Source organism: Dermochelys coriacea, chromosome 7 (genome assembly GCF_009764565.3).
Source record: "Dermochelys coriacea isolate rDerCor1 chromosome 7, rDerCor1.pri.v4, whole genome shotgun sequence".
Classification (NCBI taxonomy): Eukaryota; Metazoa; Chordata; order Testudines; family Dermochelyidae; genus Dermochelys; species Dermochelys coriacea.
In genome coordinates, this window is record NC_050074.1 from 36,099,062 (window position 1) to 36,114,661 (window position 15,600).

Consider the following 15,600-nt stretch of genomic DNA (forward strand, 5'->3'; position numbering starts at 1 on the left):
TACATATTAACTGTGGATGCTGCAGGCATGTTCATGTTAAAAGTGTGTCTGGTAGAATTTCACTGGAGTTCAGTTGCACTGACTGGTAACTGCTTTAAAAAGGGTTGCACCTCTTATTTTTGTCTCTGTTGTTGTACCTTTTAAAGTAAAGCATAATTACAAAATAGCCAAATTTAACAATAATTGAGTGTGACAGATTTCAGGCAATGAGAGAGGCACTTAATTTATTGCAAATAGGTTCCCTGAATTAGTTGGCATAGTGACTGCCAGGAAGCCATCTTAAGATGAGTGAGCAACTCCCTAGAGCATTGATGTTGGCATTCTTCGTTCCCTGCCTATCTCCCTGGCTGTACCAATAACATGGTTATTGGAAGGGAAAGGCCACAGCTATCTTTACAGTAGATTCAACAACGGTAGTTTTTAAAATTCTCCTTTCTTGTACTCCTCCTGTCCTTCTCATGCTGCCATGCTTGCCGAGGCACACTATTAAACCAAACCAACTTTTGAATGTGCTCCACTGGAAGCAGAGTTTACAAAGCAAACAGTATTTGTTTTATGTTTTTCTCCAGTTCAGACTGTATTCTTAAATCAGGAATCTTTTTGTTTACTGCTTTCAAAATTTGAATCCTTGAGGTGGTTGCTAAATGAAGATTCCCCAACACATTTGGCCTCAAAAATATTACATATGCAATTCCTGTCTATCCACTCAGCATATGTGTATGCTGAGATACGAGTCTTTTCTCTTATCGAACTGTCCAAGAAAAGATACGAAACAGCCTCCATATGGTAAAACAAGAGATTTGAATGGCTTATTTTTACACTTCATACAGGGCCAAATTCTGCTCTTCCACAGTGGTGTAAATCTGGAATGACACCATTGACTTCATTGGCTTCAACTGGATTTTTACTTGTGAGAGACCAGAGTTCAGCTTACCATACTCAGTTACCCTATACATAACCACGTAAAAACGCCCTGCACTGTTGCACATTTCTGTTACAATACTGTAACTCAAGTTGGTTGTTCCCGGTGGAGAGTTGAACATTTGGCGCATGCTCATTCAAAATGTTCCTTTGTTTCTTCTTTTAATCTTTTTTTTTTATGCCATCGTGGTGGTTAGCGCAATATGAAATGTCCAACTGGTTACATTGATTTTTCATAAAAAATAAATCATTAGATGTTCTGCTTTGATTTCCTTAAATTATAAAGTGGGTCTACTGACAAGTTTTACCTAATCTACATTTACAGCAGCATTGTATTAATTTAGATGGAATAAAGGGGCCCAGAGAGTCACAGGGGTTACAATGATCCTAACTGTCCAATGGTAAACAAGGTTTGGGGTTTGGTGTACAGAGACCACAGCCTGCTTGGTACCATGGCAAACAGGCCATGACAAATCCTTGTTAACATTTTATTGAAAATAAAGAAAAGGAGAACGGGGGGAAGGTGAAAGCATTTGAAATGTAAAATATTGAATAAGGCTTTCATTTTAAACATATCCCCTGTTCCCTTTCCCCTTTGCTGGAGAAAGTCGTCATCCCCTTTCTTCCTTCCTTCCTTTTTTTCTTTCTTTCGTCCTTCCTTTCGTCCGCTTTTTCTGGTGAGAGTCATGGTAGCAGCATGGAGAGTAGGAAGGACCAGACCTCCTTTTCCACAACAGGTTCTAGCCCCTCTGGGGGATTCTCCAGCATCCCCAGACCAGCCAGGAGATATAATCCCTCCAGCGTGTCTTGTGTTGACCTCAGGGCCTACACCCTGTGGGACGTGCCCGGTAAAGTTCCAATGGAAGCCCCAAGTGGACATCCTTATCAGGTGCCCAAACAACCTCAACTGGCTCCACTTGATCCAGAGGAGTAGTGGCTCTACTCCGAGGCACTCCTATATAGCCGAGCTCCTCACCCTATCTCGGAGAGTAAGCCCAGCTACTCTGTGGAGAAACCTCATTTCCGCCACTTGTATCCGTGATCTCGTCCTTTTGGCCATTACCCAAAGTTCACGACCATAGGTGAGGATGGGGACACAGATTGACCTGTGAACAGGGAGCTTGGGCGAGAACTCAGCTCCCACTTCACCATCATGGATCAGTACAGTGCCCGCATTGCTGCCGCAACAATCCGCTGGTTGATCTCACGCTCCCGTTTGCCATCACTCATGAACGAGACTGCTAGATACTTGAACTTATCCACTAGGGGCAGCTGCTCCCCCCTCACCTGGAGAGGGCAGTTCACTTTCTTCCGGGAGAGGATCATGACCTCTGATTTGGAGGGGCTGATTCTCATCCTAACCGCTTCACACTCAGCAGCAAAACATTTGAGTCAGCGTCGGAGATCACAGTCTGAAGAAGCAAGAAGGCCAATATCAGTTACAAGCAGCAGAGATGCCACCTCAGAGTCCCTCTAGTGGATGCACTCCATAGCTCAGCTGTGCCTTGATGTCCTGTCCATGAAAATCACAAACAGCGATGGTGACAAGATGCATTCTTCGCGGAGTCCAACGCCCACTTAGCACAAACGTGACATGATTCCAAGAATATGAACGCAGCTCTCTCTCCAAGAATAGAGGGATCAGATAGCATTCAAAAGCGGCACCGACACCTCATACGCCCACAGCACTTCCCACAGGACATCTCGTGGAACGCTGTCATACGCTTTCTCCAGGTCTATAAAACAAAGGTAAACCAGATTAGCAAATCCCTCGACCCCTCAAGTATCTGTGAGAGAACAAAGAACTGGTCCATTGTTCCATACTGGGATGGAATCCACATTGTTCCTCCTGAATCCGAGATTCAGCTAGCAGGCGTAACCTTCTCTCCAGTACCCTGGCATAGGCTTTGCCAGGGAGGCTGAGGAGTGTGATCCCCCTCTAGTTGTAACACCTCCTCTGGTCTCCTTTCTTAAAGATTGGGACCACCACTCTTTTTTGCCAGTCCAGAGGTACTGCACCTGCCTTCCATGCAACATTAAACAGGCACATTCACCACAACACCCCACATTGTCCAGGGATTTCAACATTTCCAGGTGAATCTTGTCCACTGCTGCTGCCTTATGCCTACTATGAAGGAACTTTACTGCTATATTGACCTCAGCATCAGAAATAGATCTGATCTCACCGGAGGTGTCTGACACTGCCTTCTGGAAGGGGGAGGCATATCCATCGACTTGAGGAGTTTCTCAAAGTTCTCCTTCCACCTCTCGACAATCTCCTTAGTCGAAGTCAGTGTTTCACCACCCTTACTGAGTACAGACTGGGCAATGTCCTGCTGACCCCTTCGAAGGCAATGAATGGTTTTCCAGAATACCTTTTGAGGCCATCTGGTAGTCATTATCCATGGTTTCTCCATACTCCTCCCAAGCCTGGGCTTTTGCTTCAACAACTGCCACAGCTGCAGCATCCTTAGCCAGCCAGTATCTCTCAGCCATATCAGGAGTCCGGTTCGTGAGCATTGTTTGGCAGGCCTCCTTCTTTGACTTGACAGCTTCCCTCACCACTGGAATCCACCAGTGGCCCTAGGTTAGCCACCATGGCAGGCACAAACCGCCTTTAAGGCCACAGCTTTTCGTGGCTGCCTCAACGATTGGGGTCCTGAACAAGGTCCACTTGGACTTAGTGCCCAAGACTTCACCCAGAATGCAAGAGAGGTTCTCCTCCTGAAAGTATTTTAGAAAGGAAAAAAACACATTTCACAGTTTCTTAGATGATATTAAGGATGGTAATAACTGTCCTTTTGGGGAAAAAGACGTTAGTTGAGATGGGCTGTTGTTGCTGCTGCTGCTGTTAAAGTGCCGTTTCCTAAAAGAAAATACACAAAAAGGGAGAGAAAAAAACAGCAAAGATAGAAAACGCAGCTTCTGTCTCTAATGTTAACTCTCACTTGTGATCTCACTGCTGGAAAAACACAGACATAGCACATAATCTTACCAGCCATTCCAAGACCTGGCACACTTGTTACTAGCATTGGACTGTTTAGGACATTGCTTTGAGCTGGCTCATTCTGGTCACAGGTGTACAGCAGTGTTGCAAAATATGCAGTCTTCCTGGCTAAGCCAGACTCTTATTAGACCAAAGGAAAAAGGCGAGAGATGGGAAAAAGAAGAAATAAGGTAGGGAAGGAAAAGGACACATTTCAGGTGGGAGGAGACAAAGTCTGACATCCCAGGTGGTCATCTCTAAGGAGTAGGATGAAGAAGGTCCTGGGTCTCAGGAGATGGTGAGGGTGGCAGCCAGGACAGTGAAGCTCACTCCAGGAATCAATTTTTCTCCCAAAGTCTCCTTCTTTAAGAACCCCAAAAGGAAGTGATGGGCGGAATAGCCCATCTCCTCATTATTTTGTCCATCAGTTAGACCTAATTTCAGACACATGTATTTTGATTCATTGATTTCCGGTCCTCTGCTCCTCATGTTTACCGGTCACAATCTTAACGCAATCCTTGTATTATAACAGGGGGGCTTTTTTCTTTTTACTAATTCAGTCTTTCCATCTTGCTTTTCCCATCAATGCTTGTTGTAATAGCCTATTGTGACATTTCATGAATTTTCACTTCTCATGGCTGCCCTCACAATTAGGGCAAATTTGTAGGCTTAATTATCACAACAGCAGTCAGTTCTCAGTTACAACTGGTTATTAATTGCGGTAGACAGTTTATTATTGCCATTCTTGCTTTCAGATCAGTCTCCACCTCTTGCTCAGTGGATTTCGGATCAAGCCCTTTTAAGTCAAGGAATAAACTCCCAGAGATTTTGGTGGGCTTTGGACTAATCCCAAAATTTCTTTAATCTCTGAAAAGTGTTTCTGCCCAAATAGCATCATGGGGGTTCCATGTTTATTTTATGTCACTGATTTCTTGATTTCTAAACTGGCTCTGAATACATGTAAAAGTGAGTTTAAACATCATTTTACTTTACTTGCTTTAGGAAAGCCAAGTGTCAGCCCTACAAAGCTAGAAATCTGAAAGTCAGGTTGTGTTTTTTCTGGTTTGTGCATCATCAGTAATACAAATTGTGCAGGTAGGGCCCAGTTAACAAGTCCGTGGATGATGTGCAAGTCAGGATAGAATCTAGTGTATTCTCCCTGAGCTGTCCAGTAGTAACTAGAGTAAAAAGTAGCAACACTTTTTTTTTGGCTGCCTAGTAAGAAGATGCGACTCTGCATACATATGAGAAGGTAACATTTTTACAGTCAGTCTTCTGACTATTTTAACTGAAGCTCTGTTTATCCAGATATACCTGATGTCTCCAAAGCATTTTGAATAAATAATTCTGCATTATCCTAAGGAATCTGAGCTTTCACCCTTCTAGACTGGTCCTATTTCCCCAAGTTCCACTCCAACTGTTGCCTATTTGCCCTGTAGTTTTTCATTTTTTTCTGATGATTTTCTGTTAATGGGCCATGCAGAAGCACATGAGAGAAAAGGAACTACCATATTAAATCGCCTCCTCTTTGATTCCTTTGGGAAGAGTCTGCTTGCATGTCTGTCAGCTGTTCCTCCTTTTAGACCTATGATTACTGCCCACACGAACCTTGTTTTTCATTGTACTTGGTTTTCATCAGTTGAATCCTGAAACTGTTTATAGAAAATGTGTATTATGCTATAGAAGTTAACCCCCACATAATTTGAAGCTTCTTGTCATATGACATTATTCTTTTTGTATCTTTCATTATGGAGCATTGTCTCACAGGTTGACCATAGCATGTGGAGAACAGCACCTGGGTGGTAGAGAAAAAGACTTTTTGAAAAAAATGCAAATTATTCTCAGTATCTTTTGCTGTGCAGCACAATGTGCCACAGAATTATTTTTGTAACTTACCATAGTGCAGTTTAAAAACTATGAATTCTATAGCAATGGTTTTCTTTATATAAGAATGTTACAGATCGAGAATAACATTGTTACTTCTGATGGGGCAAACTCGGTGGTTCTTGACTAAGTGTGAATGTGAAACTTAAGCAGATAGTATTCTGCTTTGATTCCAATAAGCCACAGAGTTACCATACTACTTAGTGGGCAAAGTCATTCATCTCTCTTGTGACACAGACCATAAGACTGAATAATTAGTTGTTCCCACTTGCTCCATTAAACTAAACTAAAGTTAAAATCTTGGCAATTTATCTTAAAATCCTTCATGAACTGGAAAGCTCTGATTTTTGGGAATGGTGCCTTTTGACTTGAATATCTAGGTTTGGCAATGATTGAATCCTTAGAGAGCCTGGCTGAGGATGTAATCTACACCGTGTATGGGCTCTGTATTGCCCAAGGTAAGTGCAGGCAATCTACGTTGCTACCTATCACTTACTCCTGATGGATAAATTCCTGAAGCAGTATGTATGCTGGATGTACAGATACAGAAACATCTGCTAACATACCCTTCAGGCTAAAAATAAAGATGTGATGGCAGCAAAAAATCTGTTTTTGTTTCCTTTTCTCTGCCCTCTTTTGCTTTTTAGACTTCTTAATTCCTGTTGGTAGAATCCAGTTGCCATAGTACAGTAAGCTAGCTGCACTGAGACCTAAAATCGTCCACTTGGCTGTCTTTGGCTTTCAGCAACAGAAAATTAATCGGAGTTTTGAAAAATACAGCAATCACACACGCTGGGCCTCTGTTGTGCTGACTTGTGAAATGATATGCTGACAGCAAGTGCTATTAATCACAGGGATCTTTGAGCATTAGAATTCTGCAGCAGTGGTAGAAATAGGCGTTTAGGTTAGCAGCAGTGATGAGCAAAATGTACATGTGTGAAGAAATCTGAAATTAAAATGAAAGAAGGGCAGGAATCTTTTAATCCCTGGCCTTGCTGATTTAAAGTGTTGGGGCCTCAGTTTCATTGTATTTCAGTGCTAGCATTCTTAACTCTACTCAGTGTGTCTAGCATTTTATGCAGTATGTCCAAAGTTTGGGTAGATGGTAACCAAGAGAACAGGGCATCTTATTAATACAAATTAAATATTTTTTCCTTCATGTTTTAGGCTCACGGTGGAAGTGGAAATTTCAGTTGGTCCTATTCTAACCAGGCTGTTGCTACAGTAACAGTCAAAGGAGTCATGACAACTGGAAGTGATATTGGTGTCAGTGTTATACAGGCAAATGATGTTCAGAACCCACTGCACTATGGAGAAATGAAGGTAAACAGTATTTTCTCTGGTCACTTTTGAAAGTTGGCTTTAGTGGCTGTAGAGAAGGCAGGGAGAGCTGTCAAGGAGCAAAGTGTCTCTTAAACCGCAATCCCTGGTCACATGTCCCATAGAATTCTACGTCCATGCCCTGTGGCGGGCAAGCTGAGTCAGAGCTCATGCTACTCAGGGCTATCTCTTTAATTACTATTTTAATGTCTGTTCCAGCCATGAAATTTAGCCTGTCCCTTTACCTCCTCTCCCAGGAAAGGCTTTTCCCAGTTGAATTCTTTGTTTAAAAAATAACACACACTTACTAGCTGCCGGCCAAGCAATTGGCCTGATAACCCTAAGTAAAAACGTGTTTAGTTTCCTGCAGAGCCTCTGCGAGAAACAGTTTGTTTTCCCCTTGTGTTAAATGATAAAAGATACCATCCAGGTGGATGGGCATTTCTCATCAAGGATAGAAAGCCAGAATTTTACAAAATCCCACATGACAGACCCATTTGAGTTCCAGATTCCAAAACAAGCTAAAACTGTGTTTAGAAAAGACACCATGATTACTTCTGTGGGTTATTGCTTCACACAGATACAGGGGACAAAAAAATATACCTCAGTCAGGAGGCATTTGGAAGCATTGGCCACCTCTCTGCAAACCCGCACCCGTTCTTACTGCTTTTCCAGAATAATCATTGCTTGCGGTAGTGACCTAGTGGGGGAAAAATCTAGGAACAAGCATCGCAATCTACGTACAAGAAAATCTCTGACAAGAAGTGGGGGAGCAGAAAATTCCCTAATTGATACTTATGATGGAGCTGCATGAATTTAAATACTTTTTCCTAGCATTTTTGCAGCTTTGGAAGTTTTCAGTTGGGGGAACTTGCATGATGCCCTGTTCCTTAATGGAGAACTGGCCAATGCCTTTAAGTAATCCTGAACAATAAACTGATAAAAAATAAATTGAATGGATAAACCATATTATTTTATTTATTTATTTATTTATTTTACAAAAGAGAAATCAGTAGGCCCAGTTGTTCTGTTCAGATTCTAATTTGGGTAACTGCATCTGTCGTCTTCAAAAACGATGCTATTTTTCACTGTATTCAACTGTTGTATGGCATTCATGGTGCTCTTAGGAATACAGGCGGCCCCAGTCTAGCATGGCACGTAAGTATGTGCTTAACTTTTTAAGCTGGATTGGGGCCAAAATGGGCATTCTCTTGTCTGTATCAGCCTCAGTGAAATTCAGTGGAGCATGAGCATGGCCTGAATGCAGGCTTTTGAAAAAGGCAGAGTAGAAATATAGCTTTGAAAAGCTAAACATTGTAGAGAGAACCTGAATTGAAGGGTAAAAGCTTGCTCCTGAACTCCAACAGTAGAAGTAAGAGATGGTGGTTGAGAGCTGCAAGTTTGTGTGTGAATTATTTGACTATTTTGAGACCTGGAGCCTGTATATTTGTGTACAGTATGGTCATAAATAGAGAACTCCTCATCTGGAATATGCTTATTTATGCCAAGCAATGAGAGACCCAGTCTGGCAAGCAAGCTTTCACCCTTACATCCAACTGAGAACCTTGTAAACAAAAACAACATCAACAAAAAAAATGCTGTCCATCTCCAAGAAAAGGTGGCAGTTGAGTTTGGAAGAGCATTTGTAGACTTGGAAAAGTGCACCTGCATAACAGGTTCATGGATATAAGTTAGCAGCTGATGTGAAGTGAACTGATAGGATTAAAATTGCAGATACTGGTGACCCAAAATGCCTAATCGCTTTTATGACCTCCTGAATCCAGCATAGCTAAAATCCTGCAGGTTCCACATTGTACCCTTGTTTGCTTCAGACCTCCTTCTGGCAAGAGTGTGAGAGAGTATGTGCTTGTCAAACTCTCCAGTACTGTACCATAATGAAAAGAGAGCTATTTAAGCAGCCTGACTTTTTTGTTTGATATGCCTGTGTTTGGAAAAATCTTTCGAAACAAAACTTGCTGGGTAAAACGGCATCTACAACAGCTTTGCAGGGTGCACCAGCTTGCTTTTTAATGTATTTTAAGTTAACGACATCAATTCTACGAAATGTAGTTTAAATGGACGTTAAACATTGTGTTTAAATGTGTAAACAATGATGTTCTTCTGGCTGTTAAACCAGTGTTAAAGCAAGATGGGACCTACTTTACAATCTTTCTGTGACACTAAAACATATTATCTGTGTCCCAAAGATGTCACTTTTAGCAATATGACAGTTTCCTGCAGGAGGTTCAGAAAAGATGTTTTTAATTAAAACTCTATTTCCAAATACAATTCAAAGTTTATAGACAGTAATAACTCAAAAAAATGTTTCTTACCATGCAAGCTTTTAGAGCAGTACACTGAGCAAACTGAGCATCATGTGAAGGTACTAAATATCTCTGCTAACGTGTTAAACGCTTGGAATAAATTGAAGTGTTTGGGGTAGGAGCTTTATCTGCTGACCTTGATAAGCAAGTTATAAGAATAGTCATTTATGTTCCATGAGAATTACAGTTTTAACACCATACCATATGGTCTAAATTTGCCCTGAAGCTTTTGGCAGATGGTTTAAAAAGTTAAAGATGCTGCAAATGAAAAGCTTTGATCACAGCAATGGTTATGAAGTGTTACAATCCGTCTGTGATGGTTTCTTTAACATTAGCGAGAAGGTAACAAATCGGAGTAACAAACAAACACCATTCAAGGGCCTGCTCATCAACATTTCAGATAATGTCTTTAAATGTTCTATTAATCGTTTCAGATCATCTAGATCCTAGGATCTGATGCTCCCTCTCTTACTTACACACACAACCCTTTTGATTTCGGAGGTGCTTCTCATGTAAAGATTACCTGCATAAATAAAAGTTGCAGGATCAAGCTCCAGATTGTCAAGGGTGCTCAGTGCTTGGTATAGTTTGGGGTTTTTTGGTACGATAGTGGAAATCTCAGTAAGTAAAAATGACAATCTCTTATAAATACACTATTGAAAAAAGACTTCTTTAATCAGAGTCTATTAACATAGTTAAAGAAAAAATTAATACAAACCACCACCAGCATTTCCTTCATACACTGCTGCCATCTTCTTTCTTGATCCAAAGCCTATTGAAACTGGTTGAAAGACTCTCATTGACTTCAATGGGATTGGCTCAAGCCCTTATACCAGTGGAACTTCAGCTCAGAAACTTCCTCTGTTGGAATCTGTGGCAGTGTCTTATGGGGGGGAGGTCCAATGTTTTAAAATGATCCCAGAAAAAAATAGGCAACAGATAATAGAGTGCTTAAAAATAGGTGCAGGTTTCAATGCACTTGTGAAAAGATCACTAGTCTGGCATTAGGGAACACTTCTAGACACACTTTCGCACCCCTCCTCATCCCCCCCCCGGTAGTTTTGGGGAACAGCACTGGTGGGGCTCTGAACGGTTGTTCCTAGCCTTCTTCTCTCAGAGGGAAGCTGACTGTGGTGAGGTGTCCTTGGGAGGGGGTGTTTGGGAGGAAAACATAATTACTGAGTCTTAAACTTTCTTTCTAGTTCCTTATGTAGCTGTGTCTTACCTCCTTGTTTTTTCTTGTCTGTCTCAGGTATATGTAACTGAACCTAGGGGCATGGAGTTCACGCCGTGTCAGGTTGAAGCACGTGTGGGTCAGATACTGGAGCTGCCCTTGAGGATTAATGGCCTAATGAATATTGAGACTAGTGAGATGGTCACACTCAGCGATTGTTCACATTTTGATTTAGTTGTGGAGGTAGAAAACCGTGGTGTCTTCAAACCACTCCAAGGTGAGTTTAAAAAACAAAACAAACAAACAAAAAAACCCTATGTATTTAGTTCAGGTTACAAGACAAATAGAGATGTTACAAATGTAAATCATTTACCTACGTGTAATGGCCTATTTTAATGGATTCAGGGCAGATTACTAGAGAGATGTTGGACTGCTGTGGTCTCTGTATTTGCAGTTGGACATTTCCTGTATATTGAAGATACCCATTTTCTTTTTTTTATGGAGGAGCATTTTTATTTCTTTGTCTGTTTTTTAATATTTAAGGATACCAAAATCTCTGGCAACAAATAAGCCGAATATGCTGAGGAATGTTCAGACTCACATACATGCTGCTCTATCCAGACCTTTCCACTGTTTTTTTCAAAGTCCTTGTTGTAACAAACCTGATGGTTTCCTCACTAGAGATGATCAGTTATGTCAGGTTTTGGGAAGGCATATTGGCCGATGGGAAGTTACCAAACTCTTTCACTTATGATACCTTTGCCCAAATTTGCATAAAGTTCCCTTTTCAGTTCTATTAAGTCATTCACCCATCTGATTGTTTGCTTGTTTTCTGAGAGACATAGGGGCCAAGGATAGCAATTTCTTAAATTCCATTCCCTGCAGTCATTGGAGCAGGGCCAAAGCACTTTCCTGAAGCTTACTATTTTAAGCAGTGCATTTCCTCAGGTGCTTCCCTAGGTGTTTCTACCATTATAGCGCTTGTCTGACCAGAATATGGAATGTGCAAACTCTTCTAAATTTGCCATTAGTGAATCCTTCTGCACTAACAGGCTGAGCAACTTTGTTGTCATCTGGTGTCTGCTGGACCTTGCACCCACAATCCTTTGTTAGCCTGCTTCTTGTTAGTTCTTCCTTGTGGTGTATTTATTGAGCCAGCCAAAGCAGTTATTGTTAGAATTACAGCGTCTGCTTGCTGAAGAGGCAGCTCTTTTAAATGTCATTCTACTTAGTTTGTATATGTACCTTATTTGCCATTGTTCTGTTTAAAAAAAAAAATCCAGTCAAACCGAAAAAAGGAGAGCGAAGAAAAAAAACCCCACAAAACACCTGGGTCAGCAAACAGGCACATGCCATGAAACTAGCAACTTAGTTTTCCCTAGATAAAACTTAGAACTTAATGATTAACTTGAATTTAGGTAATACATCATGCTCTGTGCAGTAAAGTTTGTTTTAACTGTGCATTTTATTTTGGCTTAATTACAAGCCAGTTTCAATTTAGAACAGCAGGGAAAAAATACTCTGCTAAAAGGAAGAGCAAATTATATTGCTCTGTATCCCAAAGAGAAGACTAATGTCCTTTTAGAAAAATTTGGAAGGAAAAGAAGTTTAATAAGTTTGTGTGTTTTCATAAGGTGTCAGTTTTGAGGCTAATGACTATACATTATTTAATAGAGCTATGGGTATTGCATTTCCTCCATGCCGTCACTGAAATTACCTGTACATATTCCCTGCATGTTTCTAGCACAAAAGTAATACTATCAAGAAAGCTATATTAAAATCTGTATTAACACCTCACTTATTCTCCCCAAATGTTTACTCTTGTTTGTTTGTTTTTTTGACAGGGAGACTTAAGCCAAGTTCTGATTTTTGCAGTGGAGTCAGAGTGAAAGCTGAGGCACAAGGATACACAACACTTGTTGTTAGTTACACTCATGGTCATGTCCACCTTAGTGCTAGCATCACCATTGCTGCTTACCTACCACTAAAAGTACGCCTGTAGTAAAATATTTTCTCTTTAATTGCTGCTCTTAAAATAGTCTACTTTTGAAAATTCATTTAACTCCTAACTGAGATTTGATATTATGTGCTAGTCTGTTGATTTGGGATGTTCCAATTCAGGTAATCATGTCTTTTAAGCACTGCTTAAGTACTTTTCTGAATCCAGGGCCAATACTTACTGCAAGCAGTTTGATTTCTGCACCACGACTTCCCTGATGTCTTTGACATGTTTCTTGTCCAAATCCATGCTCCAAGCCAAATAAAGGACTTGGTAGAATTCTGTAGTGGGTTAGTGCACTGTATTTCTGTTTCTCCCTTAGTTCAGAAATGAAAAAGAGTTTGGTGCTATCTGAAAACAATCACAGATAGACAGGACTCAAGAAAAAACCTAGGACTAGAATAGCAGGGGATACTGTCAGCATGAGTGTTGATTTGCTGGCAGAGTGGTGCATATAAGAACAGCTATACTAGGTCAAACCAAAGGTCCATCTAACCCAGTATCCTGTCTTCCGACAGTAGCCAATGCCAGGTGCCCCAGAGGGAATGAACAGAACAGGTAATCATCAAGTGATCAATCCCCTGTCGCCTATTCCCAGCTTCTGGCAAACAGAGGCTAGGGACATTTCATGTGAGAATAGGAGAACTTGGGTGTACATGCTGTTCAGACTATTCCTGTATCTAGCTAGTTTTGCTAGTCCTTAACTTTCATGAATATTAAATTTGCCCACAGTCATCTTCACTTTAAAAAGGAAATATAAAAAGCACAGTAATGAAGCAAAGGCAGTGTATTGCAGATCTCAATAAGAGTAATGTAAAATCCTGGGAGATGAAGGTGCTATTAGGTGAGTTAAATAGAGAAAGTATGCTGCTAAATGATAACACATAGAACAAGATTTATAAAGGGATCTGGACTTATCAGTCAGTTCAAGAAATTGAATCTTTCTGAACTCAGATACAATATTTTTCTCCAAAATGACTGTTGAATTTATTAGTTACTCATCAGTAAAATTCAAAGTGATGGGAGGTTCAAACCCTTCCTTGTATCTAACTGTCTGTTTAAAATTATTAACAATTGGCCTAATAAGCTATTAATGAGAGCAGTCACAATTGCATGGCCACAGCAGCAGGTAAAAGCAAGCACAGCTTATTAACCCGTTAGTCACAGCACATAAAACTATTATTTGGCAAAAAGGCAGAGTCTGGTGGCCTGTATAATCTGTGGAACTGAGTGTTTTTTTCCTTGCAAACAATGAAAATGTGTTTCACCATTGGACAGGTTACAAAGTGAAATAAGACCCTCATTTAAAAGATAGTGTTCACAAGTCCAAGGAATGATTAAGAAGCATAGGACAGTGTGTCAGCTTCATGATTAGATGCCAACGACTGAATCCACAGAGGGTACCACTGCTGCAAGTTAGGATAGTAATGTTTCAGAATCTGGAATGAATCAATTTTCTTATGTCTAATGATGATTTCACTTTAAAAGATAACGTTCTGTCCAAGAGTTGTTTCTGCAGCATTGATCAGAATAAAAGAAATCTTGTTTCATCAGTATGGAACTAAAACACTAATCTTGTGTTTCATTCCCCAAGGCTCATTGTAGAGATTTATGGACAAGGGCAAGTTCTGTCCAACAATCTGAAAGTGGGGATCAATTTGGAAATACACAGTAGTCAGTCTTAACCCAGTATACTCGAGTAACATAGTTAAAATAAAATAAATAAATAAAATAAGAGCCTGTTTGCTGCTGTGTCCCACTCCCGTCCCTTGAACTCTGCTTCACCTTTGCCAATAATCATTCCATCTTCTTAATTGCTGGCTATATTTATTGCAATTTTACTTGTATAAAGTATTCTAAATTCCGCTCCAAGTACTACATAAAAAAAAAAACCTAACTCCCAATACAGTTTTATACGGCAAAGATGCCATAAATTTTCAGTTCTGCAGCTATGAACTTGGTAAACTGTTGGGTGTTTGAAGATTGAACACAGCACATATAGTAAATTCAAAAGATTAAATTGACATGTAAGAGTTTATACAAGGGAATATAGGTATTGTATTAACAAGGGGCTGGGGAGTCCATTCAACTGGGAAAAAGTTATACGAATTACATCAGCTGAAGAATGAGTGTTTCATTTCTTGGTGTTTAAAATAAACAGATTGAGATTACAAAGTGGAATACACCAGGTTTGGGGAAATTTAAATATAGCCTTTAACAGAAGCAATAAATGGATTCCATATCAGATCAAAGAAGTCTTTAAAAAAAAAAAAAAAAAAAAAGAGATCCTTGCACATTTTTCAGACAGGAGGATGTTGAGATATCCAGAACAGAATAAAAGATCTTCTCTCCCATTCAGTTAAGATATTGGCTATTCATTAGAAGTAGTACAGGTATGACATCAGTGCTTCCCTTCTGGAGGCAATGAATAAAGGGGACATGGGTATATGGAAGGGGGGAGGATAGACTACTTTAGGGATTACGCTGTTATCTTTTCATTATTGGCCAGTGCTCAGTTAGCACCGTGACAGGGCCTTTAGAAAGACCTTAGAACTTTTCTAAGTGGTTTTCAAGCAGTGATCCATAGTACCCTTCCTTGTTGTTGCCATCTGAAGAATGAAATATTTTTATATGTAAAAATGCAGGGGTGAGACATTGGGAGGAGTTGTCTTCCATTAAAATGTCTCTTACAAAGTGGTCCACAGAGTGAAAAAGTGGAAGAATCCCTGCCATAAGAAGACAAATAGTTAGGAGCCAAGGGCAGAGCAAAAGCACATGAATGAATAAACTTTACAGTTTTGGCAACATGTGGATGTCTGTGCAATGAGAATAACCTATGAGGGTTGAGTGAAGATTAGTCTGTGCCTAGCATTTATAAACATGTTCGTCAAACCAGCATGCATGAATTTTCACAGAAAGTATTGAGCCATCCTATGTCCAGATCAGTCTTGGTCTGTCTTACTAACATCGGGTTGTGAAAAACTTGAAACAG

At 40.3% G+C, this 15,600-nt stretch overlaps 1 protein-coding gene across 2 annotated transcripts in view; it reads left to right on the forward strand.

Annotated features, from left to right (window-relative positions):
- The window catches only part of NUP210 (nucleoporin 210), a 115,141-nt gene that overhangs the window by 37,578 nt on the left and 61,963 nt on the right, over window positions 1–15,600 (forward strand). For both annotated transcript variants that reach the window (XM_043518498.1, XM_038410021.2), the window contains exons 12-14: window positions 6,959–7,114; window positions 10,688–10,886; window positions 12,454–12,599. In XM_043518498.1, coding sequence (XP_043374433.1) covers window positions 6,959–7,114; window positions 10,688–10,886; window positions 12,454–12,599 — 501 coding nt within the window. The remainder of the gene's footprint in view (window positions 1–6,958; window positions 7,115–10,687; window positions 10,887–12,453; window positions 12,600–15,600) is intronic.